The sequence below is a fragment of the Rhamphochromis longiceps genome, linkage group LG1 (genome assembly GCF_057381845.1).
Source record: "Rhamphochromis longiceps isolate RC_006_pf linkage group LG1, R_longiceps_female_GT1.1, whole genome shotgun sequence".
NCBI classification, from domain to species: domain Eukaryota; kingdom Metazoa; phylum Chordata; class Actinopteri; order Cichliformes; family Cichlidae; genus Rhamphochromis; species Rhamphochromis longiceps.
In genome coordinates, this window is record NC_140557.1 from 3,394,825 (window position 1) to 3,417,148 (window position 22,324).

Consider the following 22,324-nt stretch of genomic DNA (forward strand, 5'->3'; position numbering starts at 1 on the left):
TGCACTGATGGATGGGCCTCCGCTATACGTGCCCGTGTTTGTATCCATTCTGCCATAAATGTGGAATGTGGGGTTTTATTGGGAGACGCTGTGCAGATGTCGAGCTTACACTGTTTACACGCATGAAGCTTCAGCGCTCAGTTTAATATCAATATCATGTCATTTGGGGTGGGATGGAGTGAGAGGGGGTCTTGCAGAGGATTGTGGAGCTGCAGTAAACAGGAAGCGAGTTAAAGTGTCTGAAAGTAGTCACACTCCTATTGTTATGATTTTTATTACTTAGAGACATATTTTCAGGTCCAGCATCACCAGAAATACCAAACTGTGTACTCTGATCACTGAACATGTCATAAAACATCATATGTAAAGATTTGATATAACAAAACAGTTTGCAGAGGGGAAGGATGTGGAGGTGGTCCATCTTTATAGCCATCCTGTGCTTCCACATCTGGTATGCAAAAAGCGAAGGAGGATGTTTAATGTCAGTCTGAGCAGCGGATTTCGATGGTTCTTGTGTAGTTTGTGTGTAACAAGTGCGATCTTTGTGTTGATCTAAAAAAACATTTAATGTTCGATTAAATGGTTCAGGTTCCCAGTTTTTGGGCTCCATATGAACACAGCAAACAAGAAAAATTACAAATCCATATGCTGTTGATCCCTGACTCTCTCTAAGCCTGTTTCTCCCAGAGGTTTCTTCCTGTTAAAGGGAGTTTTTCCTTCCCACTGTCTCCAAGTGCTTGCTTAAAGGGGGTCATGTTATTTTTGGGGTTGGCCTTCATGTGCACGCTGTTGAAATTTAGTACTATATGAATAAATGAAATTGAACTACATTAAAGTGAAACAGCTCGGGCCTTCCTTCTGTGATCTATGGAGGTTTATGCATCTTCTGCATCTCTTTCGCTCCCACAAACCGACTGCCCGATAACATATTATTCACTTCATCTGTAAGTGGTCATCATCTTTTACTGGCTCATCAGTGTCTTGCAATAATTATGTATATTCTTCTTCCTCCAGCAGCAAGCAGAAGCTTCTTGCTCTCCCGCAATGCCTCGCTTTGTTTTGAACGTTTCTGACGGGCACCGAGAGGCTGGCAGAGAGTCGTTTCAGAGAGTCAGCGAGTCAAACAACAAGTTTCACATCCAATTATCTAAGAAAGAAATCAAAGATGGCTGTAATTAGGCTTTATAAATCATGACGTTGAGGCAAACAAACAGCAGCTTTATCACCACTCTCCAGATCTGAGCCGTCAGGGCGAAGAGGACGAGACGATGATCAAAGTCACAGCTGATTTCAGCGGTGAGACGCAACACGTCGGGTTTAAAAGCGCAGCTCAAACGTGTTGAGGCGGTTACAGAGCGATGCAGCAGCAGAGCGACGCAAACGAGTTCTTGGCTACGAAACAAGCCTCCATCAAACGGAGCATAGAGAGTAGCTGACGGCGCTTTTACTATCAATCTCCTGCTGACTGTCTCGTAAATCGCTCCAGAAATGTGCCTCCAAAAGACACCAAAACAAATATTTCTCCTCCGAGCCTCCCTAATGTTCCTCCTACAGAGCCAATAAATGCCAACCAACTTAAAGACAGTCTGTACAAACAGGGCGATATATTTCCCTGCTGTGGCTCGCCACTCCTCTCTTTGTTCCTCTCTGGAGGCTGAAAGTGAGGCCTCCCAGCATAAATAGCAAATAACTGTGGTATCACAGAGGATTAAGTTCTGCAGAGAAAATATTTTATAAAAAGAGCTGGCTCTAAATCCTCGATTGAATGACAAGTTTTCTCTTGTTTTAAATTCACAAACGGCTTCTGTTGTGCAGAAATCTCCCAGAAAACCTGTTCGTCAGAGCGATCGTGAAAGGAAACAAAGGTCTTATCGAGCAGCTTAATGTTCCTGATATCTATTAGTATGAGCATGCATAAACAGTGACCAAGTCACCGCAAGCCAAATCTGCAGAGAGCAGTGGGTGATCCACGATCGCGGTGGTGTGGCCAGAAAACAGTTTCTGTCATGAATTGCTGTGCGGCAGGCAGGAGTTGGACCCAAAGTGCAGGACTCACAGACTCAGGGAGGTGAACTCAAAACTCAGCTTTATTTGCTGGCAGGGAAAAAACATACAAACTAATCTAAACTGGGAACGTGGAAAACTCACAGAGAGACACACAGGGAGATCCACACAGCATGAGGGACGACGCGACACGGACTCAGAGAAACACAGGGTTTAAATACACAGGGAAGTAACGAGGGGAATGAGACACAGAAGGAGGGCACAGATGGGAGAAATCAGGACTGACGAGACAAGCAAAGCAGGACGCATTCACATGAGACACGGACCATCAAAGTAAAACAGGAAGTATCACACAGAGACGCGAACTTGACACAGTGGAGACAGCAACTAAGAAATACAGAGACATAAACCATAAGGCAGAGGTCTAAGAACCAAAATACACAGGGAAATACTCAGCTGGGAACACAAGAGACTAGACTAGAGAGAGTAACAAAAAACCAACCATGAGAACATAATGCACAATGCAGAGTGACAGAAAACAAGAAACTCAAACATGCAAAGACACCATTACACAGAACAGAGGGGACACAGAGAGACATGAAGGGCAAGGGATCAAAACTAGAAGCCATAGAATAAATCACACACAAGTACAATAATACAAAAATCACAAAGAACTAAAAACGCTGGGTCAGGAGACCCAGGACCGTGACAGTTTCCATCGGGCCGTGTGGATGCACAAATGAAAGATCGCAAGCACCACTTTCCAGCTCTGCACGATATCGTGCCAAACTCTGTTCCCACTCAGATACCACAGGATTCACATAAGGCTTCTGCACTTTGACAATCTGACCCTGGAAGGTGCACAACCCTGAGATTGTCAGGAAGAATTACCCAACAACATCCAACAACGTGCTCCTGGCTGCACTCCTGACCTAATGCATTTGAGTTTGGGCAGTGGGGGCTGTTACACGGAAACCTCAGGTCAGGTCTGTATAACACGGATGTGGATTTTTGCACCCACTGAAATCACAGACATGTGAAAACCAGTGGTCACACTTTCATTTCCTAAAGTTCCTAAATCAGAAAATGGTCCAGAGGGGACCCGAACTTGAAGGGGAGATTTCAATTAAGTATATTTTATTTATACAGCAGAACTACATCAAGAAAACTTCATTATCCCCAAGGTGACATCTCCTCGTAGCCAGCAGAATAAATAACAAGAATTACACATACACCCAAAAACCACAAATCACACAACAGAATTAAAAAAATAATAGCAGTAGGAACAAATGAGAATTCAAATCTATTTGTCCTGCAACGAGGCAAAGAATACCTCTGAAGGCAACAGCTGAGGATGTGTCCTATCACCCCGAATCCTTTGTGCCTTCAGGGTCGGCCTCGTCTATACACAAGGGCAAGATCGCTTAGCTTTCAACCTGCAACTTTGCAACACGATATTGCTCCAACCTCTTGTTCTTTGTCAAGCTAAGAGAGCCAAAGCAGAAAAAACATCAAACCCCCTATTTTCAGATACAAATACATACGCTGGTGGGTCTTTGCACTGTATTCGCATCAAATGTCAGCTTTTTGTCAAGTATAGTGCCCAGATATTTCTATTTCTCTACCACTTCACCTCATATTAGATATTTAAAAGCTGATCATCATCAAGGAGTCAAAGATTTATTCTATGAAAGCTGCAAACTGAGCTCAAACACAAGAGAGAAGCTGGTTGGACGTGATCCAGGCTTTGCACAACACAGCTGAGGTCATTCAAACGTAACCAACAAAACCCTATGAGGTCATGAGCCACTTTCTCTCCACAGCCATGATGGGAAACGCCTGGCTCCTCTCTCTGACCTGACAGCTGATTGATTTAGATGTTGGACGCGATGTTTTATGGAAGCTAGGAGGAAGCAAGTAGTTTCACTTGGTCAGTGAAGCAGGAACTGTTTGCAAGTCTTAGGCAGGCCTCAAGATGGCCATTCGTCATTATGAATCTGCATTTTGACTTTTCATGTGAGGGAAAGCAGACTCGCATCCGTTGATCCAAAAGGTTTTCTCACATTTGAGGTGCATCTTCTGAGGTTGTTCCAGCGCTCTCCACTCGTGCCAGGTTTTGTCCTGGATTTGATCTTCGTGTCATTTTGCGGTGTGAGAATCTCGCTTACAACAGCAGAGCAATCCAGGTGGAACAGTGCAATAACTTGGAGGCAATGCAGTCCACATTGCCTCAAAATGGGAAACAGATAGCTGGCAACAGGGTTGATGCAAACAAAGTCCTCAAAGATCTTCACACGTTCAGACAAAATGCTCCGAGCTTGCTCCTAATTACAGTTGGTGTGAGGCTGGGAGTCTCTGCCCTGATGGTGAAATACACTTACTGACAAACTTTAGCTTGCTTTAAATCTAGACCTCCAGCTCTGAAAATAAGTTATGGAAGCCTCAGAAAACCTGTTTTTTCTTGGAAAAGTTACCTCTGCTAAAGCCTCTGCATGCAACACAATGTACCTGTTCCAGGTAAGCTTCAAATCTCGTTCTGTGAGATTCCAGTGGAAAGAAAACCGTGATCCCTGTTGCCATCTCTGTTTTCTGAGATCTGTCTGAGAGCAGCTTCAGGAGAAAAAGTGATCGAGCAGCTTCTAACATACTATACAACCTATATATGTTTTAATAAAGCTACGCTAGTATTGCATGACAGCATACGGCTACATCGCTGCCAGCATAGTGTAAATGTCCTCCTACAAGTCTGAATAAATATTATGCACTTTGACTCTGTTTAACTGCAGCAATAATCTGTGAGCAAAGAAGGCTGGTCCAGCCAATCACTGTATAGGAACCACACAGATGATGTAGCCTTCACCAAGGGCCTCGGATAAGTCTGCAGCATCTAAGCTACAATAACTTAACCGTGATGCTGCTGTAATTAACCAAAGACAGACTTTAACAGCTTTCTCCGATCTGTAGTTCAGTATGATGGACTGCAGCTAAAGGAAGAAGGAGCCGATTCTGTGTGTGCATCAAGCATTTTCTTTGACCTGCAGATGGTTGGTCATCCACAGAGAAGACTATTTGATGATTGTGGAAACACCTGCTGAACACCACCAACTCTTATAAAACCAGCTGTGCTTTTTCAAAGACACACGTTAGGAAGAAACCGTGTCGCGTATTCCCAGACAGATAGTCGGTGCTCCACAGTGCCTATGAGTGAAAGTCCTTTTGGGGCTCCTTTAAGAGTCTGTGTGAGTGGATGCAGGTCTCTTCTCTTTCAGTGAACAAACAGTCAAAGCACTGCCTGTCCTCTCAGCTTCAGTAACAAGCTGCTCAGTCAACTCTGGAGTCAATGAAAAGGGCCAGTTAAATTTTAACACAGGCCAAATAGAAAAAAGTGGATAGCCAAATAGAGCAGATAGATAGATAGGGGCACTGACACACTCTCCACACAAAATGTCAATGAAACTAAAGCACTTTGAGACTGCAAACATAGAGAATCTGAAAATAGCCACGTTTTCCTGCAGACTCCCAGCCAAAAGAAAATGAGGACATTTATTCAAGTAACAGAGCTTTTCTCATATACTGAGTCACTGAGCTTGAACGCAGCTCCTCATATATTCCAAATGTGCTTTAAAAGTCAAACTTTTTCTTTACTAAACAAGTAATTCCAAATCAAACTGATGAATCCAAGTCAGCATCGCGGTAGAAGAATCTGTGTGGTTTGAATGTATACTTCACTTTGTCCAATATATGACAAATTATTATCAAACACTATTAAAAAAAAGCCCATTCAGCTTACAGGTCTGTATGTTTATTCTATAAGAGCTTTCCATGATACCGTGTCAGAAAACATTACTTTTATTATACTTGCTTAATTTTAGCAACTTATCCTGTATCTGAAACATCGTTTAGCTTCTGACTCTTTAAGGCTGTCCTACTCTAAAAGCTCACTTTCTTCTGAATTCTGGAACCTTGCTGAGGAGCAGCACCCGGTGTTTGTGGACGTGTTGGAAGTGCAGAAAACAAGCAGTGAAGCTAACATTGAACCTGAACTCGAGTCCAGCCTATATGAGAGGAGAGTGCATGAAACAAAGACTTTTTTAAACTTGTTACCTGCTTACAACGTAACAGTAGTTTTGTTTGTAGTTTGCAGGGAAGATTTTCTGCAAACATTACTCACGAAGCGGTAGTTAAATTTTGAAGACTAAGTAAAGAAAAAGTAGGTAAAAGCTGCACCTTTAAAATTGTGTTGGTTTCAGCAGTAAAGCAAAACTTTTACTTTGCAGGCGAATGCTCTTTGTTTGGAGTTTGGCTCCCATTTTTTCCAAATTCTCTACAGCTCAGAAAATGAAAGGCAAGTGTTTATGAGACAAATCACCATCTTTCATGCAAACTACGTGCAAACACAGTGATCTGCTGGCGATTAAAGCAATCACAAGGAGCTTTTCAGTGCAGATACCAGAACCCTCCAGCAGCCGCTCGCCGACCGGTTCAGGATTGCAGGTTGCCGATCAGCCTCCAGGTCGCCGTGGCTGAGGCCTAAACCAGCTGCTCGTTGCTGATCAAATTTGTTGAGGTTAGTCCGCTGGTAGATGGTTTTAGACAGATGATATCCAAACACCTGCCAAGTATTTTTTGAAAGTGCCTTCCTTTTTCTAAAGTTTCCAATTATGACTTCCCAGATGTTCGATGTGGCCAAACATCTGGTGTGTCAGACTAAATTACCCCAGTTTGAGTTGACTCAATAGAAACGTTTTCGTTTTTTAATCAAATTGTAATTCTTGTTGTTTTTTCCTCCTTTTTTTTTAAACTCACCTCTCTACAGGAGACACTTATTGTTTCTCTGGCAAAAGAGAAAACCTGCTGTAATGATACTGACAGTAATAATGATAAAATGAAATGAAATTTATAAACAACAAAGAGGGCTCACCGTAAAGTTATTCTTTAACTAAAAGACCTGGGAGATTCTTCCAAACCTCAACATAACACTCAGCACCAGCCAGCGATTTGTCAGCTGTAAACCTGAAATGAAAATCAGCTCACTGGCCCGTATGAGAGGATTATTAACAGTGAAGTCAGGCCAGCCGAGGCTGGACTCAGAAAGGAGAACGAGAGCTGGCCAGAGCCGGATTTCTGGACATGAAATGGAAATAAAGCAGAAAAGACAAAAAGAAAGGGAAGGAGAAGTTCCAGCCGCTAACAGGCTAATGTCTTCCATCCGCAGGAAGACTCCGCGGCCAACATCAGACACAGAGCCTCGCTCTCATCCAAAAACCAAATAAAAGGCCGGTGTGTCTTTACACACTCTGAGAGGCCTCGAGCCAAAAACACGGCTTGTCGAAGCTACCAATGATGCAAAGTTAAACACACAGCTAGACCCCAAACGCAGACTGATGAGAACAAATAGTGACGAAAATACACCACCTGACAAAGTTGTCCTTCTTCCCTTCTTTCAGTGACACCTGAAAACAGGAAATAGAAGAGAAGGCAGACAGAAGAGGAACTGTTAAAGAATGAAGAGGGCCAAAAGAAAATGTTTTGGGTACCTGATTTTGTTTAAACTGCTCCGACATTTGTCTTGTTCATACATTCTTGCTTTTCTTCTCCTGGCTGCTCCCTTTAGAAATCACCACAGTGAATCCTCTGCAGCATCCTCCTCTGTCACACCAACCTTCTGCATGTCCTCCTTCATCACATCCCTGAATCGTCTCTGTGGTCTTCCTCTTTTCTCCTTTCCTGGCAGTTCTATCTTCAACCTCCTTTGTACCCACTGTCCCAAACGTTGAGGGTCTGCTGATCCTCAGCTGTCCCTCTGATCGACTCATTTCTAATCTCCTCCCAGTGAAGATGTCCTCATGCATGCTCAATCAGGTAAGAAAAGCTGATCCTGTTCCTTTGGATGTAGCGTTTTCAGTTTTCACTTAGGCAGCAGTTGTCTTTCTTCTGTCTTGGATCGCCTGGAGCTGTATTGAGGAGATAACCACATTTACTCAGGGCCTTCTTGATATGATTTTCTTCTGCTTCCCTGGCCGCTGTATCTGTGTGGATGATGTTTGCTCAGGAGTATCAGAACAGCTGAGACAGCGGCACTTACACGACACTCCTTAACAACAGGAACCCAGATTGTGTCTGCCGTCCTAAAACTACAATGCCCAGAAGATGAACTACAAAATGTGTATTTTTACTTCACTCCAGTGTGTTCTTACACTGCAGATTTATGCAGGTCACATAAACGAGAACATGCAGTGAAAAATATCACTTCATCACAAAGGCTGGAATTCCCAAGAGGAAATATGGTCTTTGCACTGAATGTTTTAAAGCCAAGCCCTACTTAATCCTGCTCCTCGGTGATACTTTTAATGAAGCAGAGCAGAAACTTTTGTTTTAAGTCTCTCTGATATTAAACAAGAGCCATTAATAAGACTGAGTACCACATTAACACACGGAGGAGCCCGGATCTGATGGTGTTTTACATATCGCACAGGTTGTTACAGCTGATTTCAGGTTCGTATGATGGAATAGTTTGTAATAACGCAGCTCTTCTCTGGATAAATCCTGCCTGGACCACGCACAGCCCCAGAAATCGACATGAGCGTTCACCCTTTTATCAAAAACATATTGATTGTCCTTCAGACTCCTCTCATTTATCTGAACAGCCATGCTGTTTCAGGGAAAAACACACACTTTAGACCTGACAGTGCTAAAGGCTGCAGTACAGCAACAGACATTACAAATGCAAGCTGAATTATGCGCAACCTTTAACACTTTAAGCAGTTAATAAAGATCATAGCATTGATTTAGAGAAATTATATATAATCTACATTATTCATGCAAAGCAGCAGATTGACCAGAAGCAGATTTTATTACAGCTCACCTGTGGGTTTAGCAGGCTGATGAACACACGGATTCAAACGGCTTCTATCTGATGTGATCTTTGGAAGGGTCACATAGAGCCTCCAACACATTGTGCAAAGTGCAAAGTGTTTTACACTGGTAGAACAAAAAGATGTTTGCTGGACAGGTTAGTAGAACACATATATGCCATATGCACAGATAACAGGGCTAGATGGTACCTGGACTTCCATAATAGTAAACCATCTACATTACAAGCCTGTAGAACGGACCACATTTCTCTTTCCATGCAAAGAGGAGACAGACATAGTCATAACCAGAGGGAAACACTTCAGATTTATAAATAATAAATCTATAATGGCCTAACTTAAATGAGAATTTGACTCGGGTTCATAAACCTTATTTGCCTTTGGAGATGCATTCTAACCGTAGGTGGGAGCTCACCATTGGTGGAGCACCACTATTAAAGATGCAGCACTTTCATGAACTCTGGTACTGTGATGAAGGCCTGTCTGTTGAAATGCGTTGGGGGGGGGGTAGGTTAAATGTGATGATGCCACAGGAATGAAGGCATGATTAAAAAAACGAGTTAGCTTCTGTGTATCAGTGGGTAAAGATGTGAAATAGAAAACACACTTATAATTATTATCTGCTCAATTTTGTCAGTTCTGTTGATCCTTTTCATGAATGATCACTGGATTGTGGGATGACATTAGCTGATCTGCTCTCCTGTGTATCGCCTGCTAAAAAGAGGTAATAAAGGAAGCTCTTTAAGCTTGCCTGAGTGTTTGGAGAGTTTGAGCCGTTGCTATTATGGTTGCCACACAGATACTTCCGGTGACATCACTCAGTTAGAAAGCGTCCCAGCTGAAACTCACTATTCGACCGTACCCCTGGCCTCTTTGCATTTGGTCCTTGTCCTTCTGTTAGCTTTCCCTGCTTATATTTTATTTTTTGTTTATTTTATGTTATATTCTTCCCTGTTTCCTCTTGTCTCTCATCACGTAGTCTTGGTGATCCATGTTTATGGCAATTTTTGCCTGATTTTCCTGTTTTCCAGTGTCCTTTTATTTTTGTTTCACCTTTCCATTCACGGTACTTGCCTTTTGTCGGGTCATCAGTCCTTGCTGATTGTTAATCAAACATTATAATTTTTTTTTAAGTTTACTGCTGCTCATGTCCTGCATATGATTCTCTCCTCATGAGTACCATCACACCACATGGTCCCTGGCTCAGCTGCAGGGGAGGGGTGGAAAACTTAGGGGTGTGAAGCAGAGGCTTCCCACAGAGAGCTTTCTTCACCTGCACAAACGCCACCTGACACGGCCCCACCCACTGGACCAGATCTGGAGGACCCTTTCGGGTGAGATCAGTCAAGGGGCTGGTCAGGTCCACAAACCCAGGCACGAACCGGCGGTAGTAGCCCCCCAGTCCCAAGAACCATCTCACTTCCTTTTTGGTCTTGGTGGGTGGGCAGGATGCGATCGCTGCTGTTTTGTCCATCTGTGGGTGCACCTGCCCGCCCCCAGGTGGTACCCCAGATATTGTACCTCCCTCCGTCCAACCGCACATTTCTTCGGGGTGGCCGCGTTCCTGGACTCCCTGAGGTAGGCGGGGCTCACAGAATCAGAATCAGAATCAGAAACTTTATTGTCATTGTCACGAGAACAACGAAAGTCAAGCGCCCCTTGACTGATCTCACCCCACAGGGCCACAGCTGGTTCAAAGATTGTTGTAAAGTGTTCAAACAAGCACCATGTCCATTTACTTCTGGTTACTTCTGATGACTCAGGAGGTAGAGATTGTCATCATCTACCAATCAGATGGTCGGAGGATTGACTCTCCAGCATGACAAAGCATCCCAAGATGCTCAACCCAGAGGTGTCCCTGGTGCATCCATTGGAGCGTGCAGGAAAATGTTGGACAAGGCGATTAGGTACAGCAAAAATGTGTTTGTATGAAAGTGTGTGTGATTGGGCTAATGAGGCTTAAATAGTAAAACTCAATTTAAGTGCTCAGAGTAAAACTACCAGTCCATTTACTGTTTTTACCATTTACAGCTTCCAGAAACCTGCTGAGAGGCATCACCCACCACATGTAGTGTTATAAAAACACTGGTTAAAAACTTTAATCAGCTCGCTGTGAAACAAGAACGCCAGAAACCTGCGTTTGGCTAATTAGTTTCATATGTATGTATGTATTGACCTCAGTAAGACCGTGTGACCGAAAATGTGAAAACACAAAATAGGAATCATAAAAAAAATAAAATCAATATTTGGTGTTTACGCCTACATCTTTCATGAGAGTTTAACCTTCTTCGGGACACGCTCCCCTCCCTCTGCAGCCTGGATCCACCCTGTCAGCATTCCTGTAGTTTATGTTATAATGTCAGGACGATGCAGTCACACGGTGCATGTTTTCAGGCACATATTTCATGTTGAATCAGTCATATTTCAGTCAGTCAGCGAGGCTGTCAGGAACATGTGGAAGTCATCGAATTCTCTGCCAGCTGCATGTTTCAATCAACCTGCTTGGCTTCTTCTCGATGTTCTCTATTTCTCTCGTTTTCTACTATCTCAGGTTATTTTGCGGTTTTCAATATTCCCAGGCTGAATACAAACACGAGTCACTCCTGCAGTTGAGTCCATTTCGCCTGTTTCTAATACAACTAGTTTCTAGGATTAAACTGTCATTTATAATGTTTATTCATGCCATTGGTTCTTCTGTCCTTTCCACAGCGCTGGCAGCCACAAAAGCTCACGCATAAATACATAATGGACTCTGGCCCTGATTTTTGAATAGTTTCAATTGTATACAGCTGGTTTTACGGTTTGCTTCAATAGAAGTGCGTGTCATCTAAAAGCGGCTCATACCAGCGTTTACATCTGCAAAATTTCACTGCACAGTCGATTTATTTTAATTAGAGATGTTCCAAGCAGATCCTGAGTGGCAGATTCAGAGGGGTAGAGGAAGCTGAGGGACCCACGTGAACTTTATTATGGTTCCAACTTCTCACAGGATGCTCATCTTTGCTGCTGCGCTCTCAGTTTACCCACCCAGAACTGCTTTTCAGTATTTTGATATAGAATGGCTCCAAAATTATCTCATCATCATCATCATCATTAGCCCAGCGTTCATCTCCAACTGTAGAGCTGCTGTCCTCAAATAGTGCCGTGACCTGAACACACTGTTGTGTCACTGAGTTTGGGTGTAGACACTGAAACATTATTCCCATTATTCTAGCACAAGCTAATTTGGGGTTGATCTGTCCGAAGAGTGCTGTTCCAGAGCAGCTTTGGATTTTTACGAGTTTTGCTTTTTTGGCAAAGTCTAATCTGGTCTCTCGCACTTGAGATGCATTACTGGTTTGTTCCTCGTGGTGAACCTTGTGCATTTGTTGTCCTGAAGCCTTCTATGTTTTGGACAGATGCTAAGAAAGGTAGAGGTACTGCAATGTTTGTTGATGGTAGTGCAATTGCATGCTGTATTTGCTGTATTTCTGGATCTTTGGGGGGGGGTTAATTTCTCCCATTCATGGACGACTCCCCTGTCATTTGACCAACACACAGCTCCATCAGCTCCATCCATGTCAAACAACGAGAGGTTGGCATTGTGGGGGACTACACAGGAGCATGCTGGCGTTGGCTGAAACCCTTCTCTGTAGGCTCTCCATGGGCAAATACATGCACAAACAGACACAACCACAGAACCATAACTCAAGCATCAGCGTGTCTCTGCAGTTCACAGAGTCCCTGTTTCCGTCAACTCTGTGAGGAGGTGGAAACGGGAAATTAGCGAAGCTCTGCAGGTCTGCTTGGCACGTGCTGTAGGATCTACATGGGGATGGCATTAGCAGCATTGCAGGCTATATCACAGAGTTGGTGAAGACACCATCATCTGGACCAGAACCGCCTTCAGTTATTGGGACAAGGGCGAGTTGAGAAGGATACTAAACTAAAGCAAAGAAGTGTGGAGGGGGATGAAACTGATCACCAGACTCAACTCTAGACAACAGCAGGAGGGGGCCAGCCTGGACTGGGCCAGTCGGCTGTTTCTCAGCAGGTTTAGTACTGAGCCCCCTCAGGCAGCACCAATCCTAACACCTCCACAGCAATCAAACCATCCCCCACTCCCTGCCTGCCCCATGCTGTCCGTGTGGATTTTTGTAGTTTTTTAATTATGTCTTCATGTATGTTCCCTGTCTGCTCTTCTATGAATGCGTGCTCCCTCGCTAAACATTTTCTGCTTTTCTGGCATCAATTTTTTAATATTTTCATATCACTGGACCAGCAGAATGGCGTTCTTACCATGCACGAGATGCAAAATGTGCATCTCATGTGCATCAGCTGTTCATTTTTCTGAGGCGAACTTAAGTCAGAGTCTCACTGAAAATAATAAATTAATTAATCAGGGTGTGTTGCAGTCCTGGGATGCATGTAAAGGTCAAAGCTCTGACTCATACTGTGTTGCTTTGTGTTTCCACGCAGTGACGCTACATGGTAAATGTTCCTTTTTGCTCTGCTATCTGGACTGTGATTGACATCTCTGCGTGAAAGAACCAGCGGTGCACTTTTATCTGCGTCCTGTAAAACTCTTTACAGGCGACGTTGATGTAGATCAGCTCTCAGCTCTGATATTTGGCCCTCAGTTTCCTAAAAGGAGCTTTTTATGTCAAACACATGTTTTCTTTTCTCCTTCTTTTCAGCAGTAAATGACCATAAATCTGATGTTTCTTTTCTTTTCTTTTCTCTTGATGGATGTTGTTTTCTCATCTTGTAGGATGACTGGAATTTTGGATTCGAGTTCTGGCTCTTTCATTTGCCTTATTGATTTTGCAGAAAATTAAAGATCATAATATTTGCACCAAGTGATATTAGCACATTCATCCCCGCTTTATTTATACAGCACCATTCATACAAACATGCTTTACGTGGTGAGACCAAAGAAATACCAAAAAAGAAACTGTGATCTCTCTTTTTCTTTCTCTGGCTCTGGATCAGCGGTTGGGACAGCCCTGCAGGTCGATTGGTCTTTTTCACCTCAGCTAACTGCAGATTGTTCACTATAATTCGTTCCCAGCCATTAACACTCATCAACTTCAAACGCTCAGATCTCAGTTTTCTACCTAGGCTTATCAAGACTTCACACATGCAGCTTTAATTGAGAAAAATCACCCACGATGTAGAAGTAGGTCTGCACACACATCAGATTGTTGCTGTCTGGAGACATTTTTCTCCTGAAATGAAACTGCGTGCTCTAATGCATTTGATTGGGTTTTGAGCCCTTGAGATAATTCAGACTTTTATTCCCTGATTTGGAGTTGCGCAGAACGTCAAACAAACACTTTGCCAGTCACAAATTTACAGATTTGTTCTTTAATCTACGGTGGCTCTGACGTGCTGCTGCAGGTTCAAGCAGACACTCGTCTGAGAGCCTCACTCAGACCAATGTCTGAGACCAAGATCTTGATCTAAAGGTGCCTTTCAGGATAAAAACAGGAAACTTTGTGGATCATTAACCTCTAACAGCCCCTCTCACCCACGAATATGAGAATAAAGTATCAAAATTGAGATATGTTGTGTAAAAGCAAGCGTTGTTTAAAAGCGAGCAGGTAACCAAATACATTAATACATTAGTATTGTATACATTTAATATGCTTCTGTTTCAGTTTTCCCTGTTTTGCATTTGGGCTGCACCAAATCTCAGAGGCAAATATTGTACTTTATGTTTCACTGCACTTGTGAAGTTTGGGTTATTTTACAAATTAAAACCTTTTCATGCACTTCCAACCCACAATTATGATTTTGATTAAGATTGTGTGTACCTTTGTGTGTTGAGAACTTTTCTTCAGCTACATTAACTTTGAAAAACAAAATGAACCTGGAACCTTGGATCGGTTTTGAAAAGCCTTAAGCTGAGAACCGCCTCTTTCCCAGCTTTTCTTGTTTTTTTTAAGATGTGTAGTTCTGGCAGGCTACAAATTACACAAACAGTCAGGCGCAAAATTACCACTGTGATTTTTTTCCTCTCTTTCTTCCTTTTCCTCAAACCTCTGTATTATACAATCTGCATGCAGATGTTTAATGCCGGAGTTAATCTATCACACAGGTCACCACAGCTGCAGCGGCACAGCCAACCAATAGCAGCAGCAGTAGCACAGGGTTCAGCACTCGCTGCCAAAACCTAGACGTGGTGCACAGAAGGTAGGCCAACAAAATAAAGGGGCTAAAATCACAAATTTATTTATATCGTCTGCAGGTGGTGACGAGGAAACGTCGTGGTCTCTGCTGGGAAGACGACAAAGAAAGTAGTGAAAAAAGGTCACCTCCACGTTCAACCACTTCCTTTAACCGATCGAAACATTAGGGAAACTTTCCTGTAGTTTGTGTTCGTTTTCTGCCAAACTGCCACTAGTTTGAGTCATTTAAAAAAAAATGATTCGGCATGTGTGCACTGTAACTGTCTGTTGTTGGAGAGAGACATCAAATCTGCTTGCATGTGTCACATGCAATCTGACATTGAAGGACAGTCGCGCCTGCTCGGCCATCCAGCAGGACAAATAATTCATTTCTGACTCAAACAGATGAACATGAGCGCACATCTAATTGGAGCTGTGCTGCTGAATGCTATTTACTTCCTTGAGATAATCAGAGAGGATTTGTTCATATTCCTTATCGTGCATCATGAATTTTGTTATGCTGTACTGCTTACGTACATAAATTACACTGACTGTGTGGCAGGCAAGGCAGGACCAAACGCAGGACGCCAAGACAAGTGAATTAACTTAAGGAGGCATCTTTATTGCTGTACTTAGAAACTCAAACTAAATGCAAAAACTCTGGAAACTACAGAGCACAGGGAAACGGGACCGACCGGCAACGAGCAGAGGGACACTGAGGACCAAAATACCCACAGGATATCAAGAGGATGGGCAACAGGTGGGAACACAGCTAGAACTAACTGTAACTAACACACTGTATACAGGACAAGAGACTGTCAAAATAAAACAGGAAGTAAGATAAACACGGAAACCAAGACTAAGGCTCAGCAGAGGGACCGAGGTGAAGCAGACACGGGGACATGACTGACTGGGAGACGGAAAGGGAACGCCAAACATGGAGACAAGAGATAAACAAGATGAAAACTGGGCTGACTGAACACAGGAGAAGACCAAACACCGAGAGAGAAAAAACTCAAAAACCACAAGGATCTGAGGACTAACCGAAACACGCTTAACACATGACGTAAAAATAACCACGAATCTGAGAATCACATCGAACATTCAAAAAATCTGAGTCCAGACACTCAGCCAGCCCGGCTCCCAGACTCAGTACCACAACAGGGACTTTTTTTCATGTCTAATCCGGTGCATTAAACTAGGAATAAATTCCTGAGCGTGTTGTTGTTCGTCAGTGATATTAAAGTACAACTTTCAACACATTCACCACTAAAATGCAAAATACGTATTAATGCTGCTGTAATGCCAGAGAATGTTTTTCTGCACAATGAGGTCTTTGATGCAGTAATTTAACAGTCCGGGCTGTGACCGTCTCTCCTGAATGCAACTAAAATATGTGCAGAGAATATGAGATGTGCATTTTACCGCTGCAGCGGCTTGAGGTGGAGATTTTTCTGACCGTCTATCTTTCTGTACATCATATAAATTACTAATCGTGTGTTTGCATGTGAGACCTACATGCAGAGAAAAAAAACAGGAACCAAAGCTGTCAGAAAAATTCTGATTTTCCGATGATTTTCTTCACTTTTATGACAGCCAGACGTCACTGTAGAAGTCGCAGCGCTGCAGACTGTACCTTTACCATTATTCATGCTGAAGAATGAAACCTGATATGAAGCATTTCTGGCTGAGCGCCCCCTATGGACTGCAAGAAATCGAAGAGATACAATGAACTTGATGCAGGAACAAGAGAAGTAAATGGAGAAATAAATCCAAACGCACAAACGGAATCTGATAAAACGAGCTTCTTTTATTATAATATTTCAGATTTTTTGGTATTTTATATATATATTTATTCATATATATTTATATATATGCTTACTTTACAATTGAGACGTACAATTTGAAACAAATGTTGGTTTAACATCAGAGTTTGTAAAAAAAAAAAAGTGCTTCCTTCTTCCTGACTGACACAAATGTCTTAAAATCTTTCTCAAAAGACCAGCTAAAGGTCAAAGGTCAACTCAGAGGAGCAGAAGGCACTGCTGCATGAGCTATGATTCAACAGCGGGGAAGAGGAAGAAGATAACTACCATGTTGCATAGAAACCCTGTTCACATTTATTTATTTTTTATCTTTCTCACAATGAACAAACACATAAAAACAGGTATGTGCACAGAGCCAGGCGTGTTTTTTTTCTGCTCAGATCAGTACCCATCATGTGTGAGACAACAAAGCTGTGCTTCGACAAATAGTGCATACAGAGAGCTGCTTCAGTGTCTTCAGAGGAACCACGTTTCTGCAGAATCCCATTGAACCAGCTGCCATCAGGCTTCTCCTGCAGATACATGGTTTCCCCCTAGACAGCAGGTACCACAGTTTCAATTCCAGTCTTTTTTCTTCTTTCTTTTTTTTCCTAGTTTGTATTTTACTTTGGCTTAAATCAACAGGGGGGGGGGGGGACTTGTATCTCCACACCTTCTTGAGTATTAGGAAGCTAAGAAAAAATGTATTTGGGCCTTTTTTAGGTATTCGTTTAGTCTTAATTAATACACTTCTTAAGAGTGGAGGTACAAGCTTTCAGTATTGTGGTTGACAGTGTGTCAGTGAACAAAAATCTTAAATACTTTACTTTTTAAAAAGAAAAAATTTCAGATTTCTTTTATTATCTCACGGGGGGGGGGGGGGTTGCATCACGTGATCAGATTATTAGAACACACAAACCTGCCAACACCCCGCACGCCTCCTCAAAGAACAAACAGGAGAAAATGAGCACAAATCCATGCAGTTATATCATGGAAATAAACATACATACAGGTTGAGTTTCATAGCTCTAAGACAAGTTCATCAGCTGATAGAGACGGTAACTTTGTATAAAACAAACCAAAATAATTCAGGAACTACGTGCACAACAGGCTGGTCCGGGCTCGTCACCGCCGTGCCCTACCTTAGCTGCACTGATATGTGTGGTCGAGTCTCTCAGTCTGTACGGGGGTAAGGCACAAAAACAGCCAGTCCTCTGTTGTGTGGATCTGCAGGGGGGGACGAGCTTATCGGCTTTTGCACAAAAAGTTTTAAAAGGCACATGAACACTGCAAAAAAAAAAATAAACCAACAACAAAACAAAAACAAAATATACCGACTGAACGAGTCACTCTTTCTCCTGAAGGTGAGCGCAAGTCTTTCTCCGAAGAGCTCAGTCAGTGAGATGATGGTGAGATTAATTCACCTGTTTCCAGTAAAAGTTTATCAGTCCTGTTTTTTGAAGCATCTTCCGGAAATTCCTGAAACAAGAAAAACCAAAGTGGCTTCAAGTTTGTTTTCTGCGTACAGCCTGTCTGCACTTTGGTTTTCGTTTTCACACAGAAACTTTGGAGCTATTTTTTCTAGTCTGAGGAGAAAGTGTGATCGCGAGGACTCCGTTCAGTCGGGTGTTTTAGCAGTGAACAGCTCAGCTGCCTCAGTCTCCTCACCGCTTTCAGTCCGTCCGGACGAACGGAACCAGCTGTGTGTATAAATCCAGCAGTGTACCAGTCCATGTCCAGTCTGCTCCCGGTCCGGCTCGGGAGGCTCTCAGCTTCCCATGGGTTTGAAGGAACCGTCCGGCAGCTGTCTGAAGATGCCCCGTAACGTGTCCAGCTCGCGGGTCAGGTGCTCCACCCTGCGCCTCAGTCTCTCGTTGTCGGCGGTCAGCTCCACCACCTTGTGCTGCGTCTCCATGTTGCGCATCTTGGCCTTGTCCCTGCTCTTGCGCACGGCCACGTTGTTGCGCTCGCGCCTCAGCCGGTATTCCGGGCTGTTCTTGTCAACGTGCTTCTTGGATTTGCCGCCTCCCCTCTGCTGCTCTAGGAGCTTCATGCCGCCCTGCTGCGAGTGCGGGTGCGAGTGTTGGTGCTGGTGCGGGCTGGGCACTGGGGTCGGCGGAGGTGTAGGGTGCCCTGGCTGGAGGTGCATGGTGGTCTGTGCGCAGTGCGCAATCTGGTACTGGAGGTGCGGCATCTGCTGCTGCTGGGAGTACTGCTGGGGGTGCGGGTGCGGGTGGTGGTAGGTGGGGGGCATGCCCGGGTTCATGTCCTCGTCGTCCCGGGGCTCCTGCTTGATAGCCACCGGTCGGAGGCGTGGAGGGTTGTGCTCGTAAAGCGGCTCCATCTTAGACTCCATGTAGTTGGACATGTAGAGCTGCTGGGGCCCCGGGCCGCAAGTCACCGGGTCGTACTCCCCGTTCATCATTTTGAGCTTGTCCTGTCGGGAGCTGTGGTGGAACAGGTCAGCCAGGAAGTCGTCGTTGAACGCTGATGGGTCGATGTAGGCGCTCAGGTCGATGGAGGTCTCGTTGTCTCCGATCTCACCGCCAAGATCTGCCGGGTCTCTGTAGCCGGAGGAGGGCTGCTGGTTCAGGTTGTTCATCAGGGGCCGAGGTGCGACCTCGTATAGGTTAGAGAGCTCCATTGAGAATCTAAACCCGGGCAAGCATGGCGATGAGCTCCGGGAATCCAGGTTGCACAAAGTCGGGTAATACGGTGAGAGGGGGTTACACAGCTGCAAGCATGCGCTGACCCAAAGCTCGGAGAGACTGTGACCGTTGCAGTGGCTCCGTTTGTACGCGGAAAGAAGCGGAATGAAGCAGCTTCAGGATTTACTCTGCTGGGCTGATTCCCCCTGCTCAGTAAACTCCGAGCTGTCAAACTGCTGTTATATACAGAGAGGGAGTGGGCGGGCACACGTGCCCGCGCGCGCGCACACACAGCCCTCAGTCTTGCCAGCTATCTGCACGGGAACGCTTCAGAGTCAAACTCGACTCAAACTTTTATCACACACCGCGTCCTGCGCTCCTCTCTGCGCGCTCTGCTCACACATCAGCGCCAAAGCTCAGGCTGCAGAAGACGCACTGAAACCACCCGGAGCTGTCACATCATATATATATATATGTGTGTGTGTGTGTGTGTGTGTGTGTGTGTGTGTGTGTGTGTGTGTGTGTGTGTGTGTGTGTGTGTGTGTGTTTACAAAAACAAATATTTACAAAAGTCAATGACTGCTCTGGATTTCAGAAGCTCTTCTACACCGAGCGCGCTGGCGTTCAGCGCTTAACGCGAGCAGCACGAAAACCTGTTTTAAAAGAACTGCATTCTGTTGGGCACTTTTCTTTAATCCCCGGACAGTCTACACTGGCAGACTTTATCTCTGTGAAAGGAGGGAGCGGCACCTATCAGAGCAGGACGCACAGACTTTATGTGCAAGTTATAAAAGTCGAGAACATCTTCTGGACTTAGAACACGTCTGATGTTAAATAGAATGCGCACTGATGGAAAAACCTGTCATTACTTAGTTATAATATGAATATATACCGTCAAGTCCCTGCAAGAAAGAACCTTTTTCCTTATTGTAATGTATTTTTATTTCCAAATTCTAAGTTAGGAAGATCCAACACTGAGGCAAATTTATTATGACTTGCTTACAATGTTAGATGTGACTTGGGGAATCTTCTTGGATGAGGACGGGTGAGCAGCGCGGAGCGCGGAGCAGTGGGGGCAGGGACGGCGGACTGAAGAGCTGGACTGCAGCGCCCTCTATGAGCAGCAAACGGAGAGATCTTCGTGTTGGGAGCGATTTCAAGCTGCTTGTTTATTTTGTATTTTTATTCCATATATATTTTTACAGGTTTTTGCTTGACCTCCATTTGAAAACAATAATCTGCTTCTTTCTGACAGACCCAGCGCCACTTTCTGTCCTTTTTCTGCCCCATTTGAGGAATTTTTAATGAACCTTGAGGAAGCATTAGTGGTCCTCAGGGCCTGACTTTTAAAACTAGTGTTGACGGACTCAGCTGGGAAAATGTGAACAGCATTTTCTGTTGCACTGGGAAGCTCTTCAGGCCAGTGGCTTTCAGAAGGAAGTACCAGGGATCATTGAAGTGATCTGGAGGAACACGTGTTTTTAAGGAAACAACATAATAATTAAAAAAGTTTAAAACTGGAAAAAATAAGTGTAATGTTCCTAAACTTCAAAGTCAGCATGTTAAACACAAACTAGAATACACAAAATCGCTCAGACAAATATTTGAAGAGCTTTTGTTTGCTTCACTGCAGTTCAGCTGTCAGCACGATGCGAGGGTACCTCAGATCAGGCCGGCACATGGACCTTTGACCTCTTCGATCACACTTCGATCACATTCCTAATACTGCATTCAGCCTTCATTTGTTGTCAGTGACTTTACTTTCATTTTAACAGCACTGGTGAATCTCTGTTGAGCCGAGAGCCCTGACCTCGATGACATCACATCATTGTCCCCAGTGTTATCTCGGACTTAAAGTGTTGAGTCAGTGTTGCAGCATTAGTGGTCCTGTACACATTTTCTGCAGCAACAGTGTGGTTGGACAGTAAAAAACAAAACAACAACAACAACATTGTTTCCAGAAGCAATGTGATTTGAATTTAAGTTGACATTAACCAATCAGACCTGAAAAAGCAGTTTACCAAAAAAAGCAAACACTGCACTGGAGTCATGAGTGACAGCTTCGAATTCCACATGGACAGCTGGCCAACATTCACAGCACATTTGCAGACATCAGCATAGTTTGGATGCAGCGCCTAGTAGAGCAATGTAATGTTTGGTCACGTGACCAGGCATCACTATTACCAAACCTCATGTTTTGTGTCTCTTTGTGGCTGCTTTCAGTCCAGCTCAATTTCATTTATGCAGTTAAGTCCAAAAGATGTTGGACTGTGACTGTTTACAGGGGCTGTTGTTTACCTCTGTACACCACAACAGTGAATTAAAAAAAATCAAGATTTGAATGAAGCGCAGACTTTCAGCTTTAATTTGGGGGGATTTAACAAAAGCACTGAACTAACTGTACTGGAATTACAGCCATTTTATGCACAGTACTAACTTTCACAGGACAATTGACTGACAAGCTGCTTCATGGTCATATGAGGCCTGTTGTCATCTTATGTCGTGTGAAATAGTCAGATATGAAATCTGTTGTTAAGTCCAAGAGTTGAAATTGCATTTGATAGCTGGACGTCTCAATGTGGCATCTCAGTTCAAGTGAGGGAGGCCATCGTTCGGCTGAAAAGCCCAAATAAACAGCAAAGACTTTGGTATTGGCCAAATCAAAAATCTGGTGCATTGTTTAAAAAAAGAATGCACTGACCAGCTCAGCAACACCAACAGACCTGAAAGAGCATAGAAAACACCTACAGCGCATGATGGCAGAATTATTTCCATTATTAAGAAAATACCTTCTTAATTGCCCCTTGGGGATGAATATAGTTTTTCTGAACATAATGAAATGATGC

The 22,324-nt window shown here is 43.8% G+C and overlaps 1 protein-coding gene across 1 annotated transcript; it reads right to left on the reverse strand.

Annotated features, from left to right (window-relative positions):
* Nucleotides 1–16,815: 16,815 nt before the first annotated feature.
* On the reverse strand, nt 16,816–19,846 carry cebpa (CCAAT enhancer binding protein alpha). The gene has a single exon (XM_085407705.1). It carries the CDS (start codon nt 19,472–19,474, stop codon nt 18,599–18,601), a length of 876 nt encoding a protein of 291 aa, XP_085263831.1. The 5' UTR covers nt 19,475–19,846; the 3' UTR covers nt 16,816–18,598.
* Between the last annotated feature and the right edge of the window lie 2,478 nt (nt 19,847–22,324).